Below are 7604 nucleotides of genomic sequence, written 5' to 3' on the forward strand. Positions count from 1 at the left end.
CTTCCCGCTGCTCCCCTCAGCAGTGTGCTTCATCGATCTGCCTGTTCTGCTCCCCACTCTGTCTCTGGTGAAGCCTCTCGCCGCCCCTGAGCCTCTGGCCTGTACCCCAGTTCTGTAGGCATAAATATAAATCTTTTTAAAAAAATGCTTAAACCTATATATTAAAAAAAAAAAAAAGCAATGATGGAAGAATAACTGCTCATGCTCCGGACATTCTCACTCCAGGTGCTTTGAATATTAATTCTCAGATTCTAGTTGCTTCAAATCCTTACAAAAATACTAAAAACAACAGAATTCAAATGCCAGTCACTGCACAGGAATTTTGGATGTTTTATATTATTCAATCTGCATAATGATTACATGCTTATAGCAGATATTAGAACCCCTGTTTTAAGCTGAAGAAATTGAGGTGCAGAGAGGGTAATTTGCACAACTCACCAGATAAAAAGTGGAACACTAGGGCTTAAACTCAGATTTTTCTGTAGATGCTTTTTGTCACTTTGCTGAATTTCCTCAAAAACCTTCCTCAAGTCTATGAGTCACATCCTTTGAAGTGAGGGGCAGGAGGTAGATTCTGGTACCATGTCCCCAAGCTTCTCCTAGAGTGGGTAACAGCCAAGACTTATAAATTCCTCTCATGTACCTGGATGTACTTTACACATGTTAGCTCCTTTAATCCTACAATACACCTTAGGAGTGAGTGTTATTATTATCCTCATTTTACAAAGGAGGAGTGGACATTTAGGCATCCGAGACACAGAACTGGGTATAAAGTAGGTGCAGAGATCTCTTAACCACCTACCTTTCTTCCACTCAAAGAGGAAGAATCCTCTGGTTAATGCTAATTGAAGAATAAAGTAGTCAACTCTTCATCTTCCTCATTCATGGGTCATGAGAAGCAGGTCTTCCTTCTCATGATTGAAATGTCTGTGGAATGAAGCACAAATGAGCAAAGGAAAGATCCCTGCTGCTTTCAGCTGAAGTTCTGAGCTTAGCCCAGAGGTACTTCATCATCAGACTCTCGCAGGTTCCTCTGGCTTCATCTCTAGCTTGACAAAAGTCCTTGGGATTTTCCAAGCAGACATGCTTTTCCAGGTGTTTCCACTGATATTTGTAGTTTATGCACTTTTAGTAGTCAACTTTCATGACTTTGTGTTAACAACATCTAAGTTCAGGCTTATGCATCGTAAATAAGATATTTATCTTGAACAAGGAATAAATTTTCCTTAGGCCCTAGAGTTCTCCCTTTTTATGGCTACCCAATTGTCCGCTACTGTCTCATGTCCACCAGAGCCCAGAATCTTCTCTTCAGCTTTATCAGACTGGATACAGCATTCATCCAACATCTTTGGGTGATAAAAGTCTTTAAGTCTTTATGGCAATCACCCCTAGTTTCCCAGCCTCAGCCTCAGGTAGAGTAGAATGGAGAGCCCAGAAAGTCCAATGGGGGTCTTTGAGTGTGTCCGTGGGGACTGCCTGTCCATCTATTCAGTTGTCCACTTACATTTTCATGGCGAATCCAGTGGCAGGCTCTGTGAGGCAATCCATGTGGGCAGTTACTGCCTGCACACATCTTGAAGCTTCTGAATATTCATGAGGGAAGCAGAAAGACCAATGTTAAAGGGGAGAGAAATAGTAATTCATAAATATTAATAAAGGCGGGCCACATGTTCCGTGGAAGGTGATGAATGTGAAGAGATGACGTCGGGTTTCTGCGCGTGCCAGTGTGCGGGTGCCCGAGCACGGCGCGCCCCCGGGAGCCCAGGCTTGAGCGCGGAGAGGGGGCGGAGGGGACCGGGTGGAGGAGGGGAACCGAGCCCGGCGCCCGCGGAGCTGCGGGGGGAGCGCTCGCTGGCTAGCTGTAGCCGCTGCCGCCGCCGCTGCGCTGCGCTCCGGCCGCTCGCCGTGGGCCGTGGATGGGGGTGTCCAGCTGAGCCCCGCGAGACGCCTCCCTCCATCAGGACCCGCACAGGTGCCGTCGCGGGGGGCGACCTTAGTCCGGACCGACCCACTGCCGCGGGTGGGGGTTGGACACTGGGTGGTGAAGGAGGCCCGGCGACCGGGATTCTCCGGCCCGCGGGTCTGTGGGCGCCGCAGCCGGGCACCAGCCCATCCCGTCCCGTCCCGAAATTCGAATGGAAGCGCCTAGAGGCCGTCGCCCTCCGGCCCAGCCCGGAGTGCCTGAGACGCCGTGTCGGGGCTGGGAGATCTGGGATGCTGGGCACTTGAGGCATCCTCGGAGCCGCGGTCCCTCCAGCCGAGCCTGGCGCGTGTGTGTGTGTGTGTGTGTGTGTGTGTGTGTGTGTGCGCGCGTGTGTTGGCTGGGGGCTGTGGAGGCTGGAACGCAGCCGCTGGCTTGGTATTGCCTCTCAGGACCGTAATCTGGTCCAGTCACTCTTACACACCCTAGGATCATCTACACCCCTAACAACCCTCCCCGCCCCTCCCCGCACTTTGCCGTGCCACTATGGGCTGCGGGGTGCCGAGCCTTCCCCCCAGCACCGGGCATTCCTGCAGTGTCAGAACCGCTGGCAGCTGCTGCAGCAGCTGGGGGAACGATTGTTTTACCACCGAAGAGGTCGGAGAAAGGACGAGTGTGGTGGTGGTGGTGGGGGGGGCGCGCTGCCCTCTCGCGGGCCCAGGGCCTCTGGAGCGCGGGTACGCGACGAGCTTGATAGAGCCCGAGGGGGTATGATCACTGTCCTCTCTTCTTCTCTCCTGCCTATCCCTTCCCTTCTCGCCGCTGGACACCCGCTCCCACCCCACCCCACACTCCGGGTCCCGGTCTTGGTCTTGTTTGGCCAGAAGGGCCGTGGGGTGTGTGTGAGGCCTGCGCGGACTGAGCCCAGCTTTCTTGGATTGCCAGCCATTGTGCTTCTTGGAGGAGCTTTCTCTACCCCAGCCTGGAGGGGAGGAGGGGGGGAGATGTGAGATGAGGGTGAATGGAGCTGCAGGAAGAGGGGGAAGAGGGAGAAGCAGAACCACGACGGGGAATGCTGACTTCTGTGTGGGGAGATACTGTTAGAATGGAAGCTGGCAGTCATCTAGAGGACTGGGTGTTGCTGAGGAGTGGTGGGAAAACTGAAGGTGCATCAGTGGAGGACAGGTTTTAGGGATGGGAGGGGACAGTATAGAATCAACAGATCTACGGGGCAGGTAATGGAAAGGAGGAGAAGGCTTGGGGGCCCTGGAGGTGCTGAGGCTCAGCAGTGGGGAGGCATGGTAAAATCTCCGCTCTACTCCACTCACTCAGCTCAGCCAGGCAAGGACTGGTAATTTGTACTGCAGCCCCAAACTGCAGCTAATGCATCATTATGGTCTGAGAGAGGCTGATGTGTTTCCTACTGGGTCTCTGTTAAGCTTCTCTTTTTTATTCCAAATTATACCATCTATTGGGAGCGGAACTAAATGGAATGGGTGATCCGACATAGTTGAACTGCAGTCCTGCGTGCTGTTCAGTGATGGGGGGGGGGGGGGATTAGACACTTCTGTGGCTCCTTCTGTCTGCCATTCTTCATGTATTTTTTTTAAACTGATTTTGGAAATCTGGCTAAAGAAGGCAAGCTATTGCTTATATTAATCCTAGCTCTTAAGAGTAGGACATTTTGGTTGATGGGCAAAGCCAACCCACCAACAGAGCGGAGAGAGAGAAACTGGGCTGGAGGAAGCAGTGAAGGGAACAGCAGCCCTAACCCAGAGATCTAATCTTGAAGCCCTGTAGAGCCTGCCAGAACACCTGGCTCTCATCTCTTTTGCACAGTCAGGGATCTTTCTGTAAGTGCTGGACTGTGATTGCTGGATGACTTCAGTGCAGGTTTTTAGGTTTAGCTTCATCTCCAGCTGGTCACTCACAAACAGCTTTTCTATTCCTGGGTAGTGCATTGATGAAAAGAAATCAGGCTGTATTGTGGGTGTTTTTGAACACTAGAGCTGTGATGTCTGTTTCATAGTTTGAAATCTTGTCGATGAGTCCATTTTTCTCTAGCCAAGGCAGAGGCTAGGTGCTTACTGGTCTTCTTGTTGTCAATACTCAGTCCCAATCCTAGGTTCTAAAGGATGGCTCTCTTACTGGGTAATAGTGCAGATGATGTCATTTCAAATCAGCAACCCTATTGGGGTCCATCCCATCTCCCCTAGAGAAGAATACAAATTTAAAGGAAATTTAAAAATCTGGAACAAAAACTAGCTTTTTTTTTGTCTGTCCAGAATGGGACCAGAGATCCAAAAGGCTTTGACCAGGTAAATTGAAAACAGCAGGGGCACCTTAGTAAAAAAGATGACAAAATTCATTCAGCAGTATTATTCTTATTTGATAAACATTTGAAACATGTCTCACAGAATGCCATGTAGACATAATTTTTCTTTTCCCTGAATACTCTCACCATACATTTTCATAGAACCAACATCCTCATTTTCCTAAAATCATTGGCATAAACTAGACTTTATGTATTCCACCCATTGTACTTAGCCCTCCAAAGGCTATCTTACATACTCTATAACATAACCTTTAACCATTTAATGGACTGAAAGCAGCACAAAGAGGCTGATAATTTGCCCAAGGTCTCATAGCTAGGAATGTTACAGGGAAACCCCACCCTTTCCTCCCAATAGGCAGTGTTAGGGCCAGAGAACCTGAGGTAGATAAGAATCCTTCATCTGCAAAATCTCCCTCACTCTATTGCATGCTGCAGTCTTTGCTAAAACATTTTTGGGGCTTAGTGATTCTTAATCTTTTTCTGTACTAGGGACCCTTTTGGCAATGTGAAGAAAAGGGATCCTTCTCCAAATGTTTTTAAATGCATAAGTTAAAATACAGTTACAGTCAAAGAACTTGGCCACTTGTGGACCCCAGGGGAAGAATCTCTGATTTGGAATTAGTTGTGTAGTGCTTTGTAGTTGTCCAATATGGTACATTAGCCACATGTGACTAATGTACTACTAATGTACTACTAGGCTCTTGAAATGTAGCTAGTCCAAATAGAGACATAGCAGGAATGTAAAATACACGCTGAATTTTGAAGGCTTAACATGAAAAAGGAATGTAATGTCTCGTTAATATCTTAAAATAGGGATTAAATTAGACACATTTTGGATACATGGGATGCAATAAAATAAGTTATTAAAACATGATAGTAAGTTAGTAATATGTTAAATTTCACGTTCAATGGTATTCGCTCAATACCAACAACTTCACTTTAACAGGAATCAGGACCCATGAAGCTTGCACTCAGTCAACCACCAGCAGGTCTGTGGACTCTGGAGCCTGTATTCTTTCCAATATCTACTGCATTTGTATCTTTTTACTTTGTTTGTCATTTTTCCATGGGTCTATCATGTTACCTTGGCAAACTATTAATTACTCAGAATATGTTTTGATGAGATGGTAGCTGACTTAATCCCCGATGGAACTGAGTGGGTCCTCACCTGGCATTCCATTTGCCTCACTTATTTAGAGTTTGTTTTTTGTAGGTAAAGATGGGGGAATAGCCTTCCTGGGGCAGAATCCATGGCTCTTGCTGTCTGGTTCTCCTTGGATTGTGTTCCAGTCATTACACAGATGGGAGAGAAATGCTTGATATTATAGGGAAGGAAGTTGAATATGAGGAGGAGGGTAGATAGACAAAAATGTTTGCTGTCTGAAATAAAAAATGAGAAACTCTGAGTGGGGGGGGGCCAAGGTCATTTTGCAATGAGCACACATTGATTGATAACCCAGCCCCAGGGCGATGTGGGTTTGGAGGAGGCTATGCAGAGGATGTCTGTGCCCTAGAGGAATGTAAATTGGGGAAGGGTGTGGATACACACAAAGATGGGTCTATCACTGTTGAAGGCAGTGCCCCAAGAGGGCCCAGGAAGGGGAGGAGGTCCTGGAGCTGAATGCAGCATTCTAGGGTGAGGTGTGCAAGATGGTATGTATATGGGTTTAGTACCCACTGGTAGTTGGGTCTGTCTCTTTTGGGATAATCCACCACTGGGGCCATCCCTCTGCCATAAATTGTGTCTAGGAAAATCTTAGGTGCTTGTGTGAACGTCTCTAGTAGTGTCCTTTGAGTCTATTATTTATTGATGAAGGTAGTAATAGCCAGGTCTATGAATTCCTATTTAAAAACTATGGGGTAGACATGTTTTGGAATTTAGATTATCTTAAATTTTGGAAGGCAGTAATAGAGAGGGTATTCTGCATATGATCCTTTGGGGACTGGGGCAGCAATTTCTATAATGAAAAACGAAAAGGTATTCCAGTAGCAATACCCAATAAATGGGTACATTAACACCTAGAAGCTTTATATTCATGTAGACCAGGTTTAGTTCCCAAATGAGTTTAGTTCCTGTTAGGTTTTTTTGTCACCAAATAAGTTATGAGAAATTTCCAATTTTCAGAATTCATGTTTAAGGGTGTGAACCTATGATAATAATATTAGTGATTATAAAAATAACAACAGAAAATATATATTGAGCCATATTGACATTTGCCATCTGCCAGATGACCTTTCTAAGCGCTTAGCCTGTGCTAACTTTTTAAACGCTATAGCAACTCTTTGAGGTGGGTCCTGTTATTTCTGTCTCCAGAAGAATAAAAGTAAACACAGTTTTAGTATTTGCTGAGGTCATAGCTGGTAAGGGGCTGAACAGGATGAATATCTGTCTGTTCCAGGGGCTACCTTTTTAACTATTGCACTTTGTTTTTTGGAGCAGAAAATTGGATGCAGTGTGTCTCCACAATTTACTTGTTTTAGTTTAGTGTTATTAGCAGTGGTCATGAGACTTGTACTCACAAAGCGCATGGTGGTGAGGAAATGCAGAAGCAATGGATGTCAGAAGAGTAGAATCTGTTCCGTGGGGACAGAATGAATGGAACAGGTGATCGTGGGTCCCCGGCAACACTGTCACCAAAACACAGTCCAAAATCATAGCACCTTGTTTATTCCTTCTAGATAAACGACTCCTGAAAGTTGCTGTTGTTGTGTTGCCGTGCCACAATGGAGGCGCCACTGGTGAGTTTGGACGAAGAGTTCGAGGACCTGCGGCCTTGCTGCTCAGAGGAGCCGGAGGAAAAGCCTAGGTGTTTCTATGGCTCATCTCCACACCATCTAGAGGACCCCTCCCTCTCTGAGCTTGAGAATTTTTCTTCTGAAATAATCAGCTTCAAGTCCATGGAGGACCTGGTGAATGAATTTGATGAGAAGCTCAATGTCTGCTTTCGGAACTACAATGCCAAGACCGAGAATCTGGCTCCAGTGAAGAACCAATTCCAGATCCAAGAGGAGGAGGAGACACTGCAGGATGAGGAGTAAGAAGTCTTAATTGCCCTCTCTTGAGTCAGAAAAATCCCCTTGGCCCAGGGCACCTTCACACAGAACTAGTTTCTGCCTCTGGGTTCACAGCGTATTCTTCTGTTTCCCTGTCGGTCCTGATAATTGTTGACATTGAAACTTTAAAGGAGGGAAGGATTTTTAGGAAGTAGGTTTTTAAAAAATACTATAATAGTTTATTTTTACATCATTTTGTGCCTTTTTCCATCTCAGCTGTAATCCCCGTGGGTTTCCCATCACCAGATCACCCTGTGCCATAATCATAGTCCAGTGCACTTCTCTCCCCTCACC

The 7604-nt window shown here is 46.6% G+C and overlaps 1 protein-coding gene across 2 annotated transcripts in view; it reads left to right on the top strand.

The window, feature by feature from the left end:
* Positions 1-1796: 1796 nt before the first annotated feature.
* FEZ1 (fasciculation and elongation protein zeta 1 (zygin I)) overlaps positions 1797-7604 on the top strand; it is a 37987-nt gene continuing 32179 nt past the window's right edge. Inside the window, exons 1-2 of one of the 2 annotated variants that reach the window (XM_004689127.1) lie at positions 1797-1972; positions 6936-7291. In XM_004689127.1, the coding sequence (XP_004689184.1) occupies positions 6981-7291 (311 nt within the window). In that variant the 5' untranslated portion in view covers positions 1797-1972; positions 6936-6980. Of the gene's footprint in view, positions 1973-2485; positions 2579-6935; positions 7292-7604 lie in introns of those variants that run through there. The other variant, XM_012729718.1, reaches the window with a different exon arrangement.

This window comes from Condylura cristata, unplaced genomic scaffold (genome assembly GCF_000260355.1).
Source record: "Condylura cristata isolate star-nosed mole 26May11 unplaced genomic scaffold, ConCri1.0 scaffold00025, whole genome shotgun sequence".
Taxonomy (NCBI): Eukaryota; Metazoa; Chordata; class Mammalia; order Eulipotyphla; family Talpidae; genus Condylura; species Condylura cristata.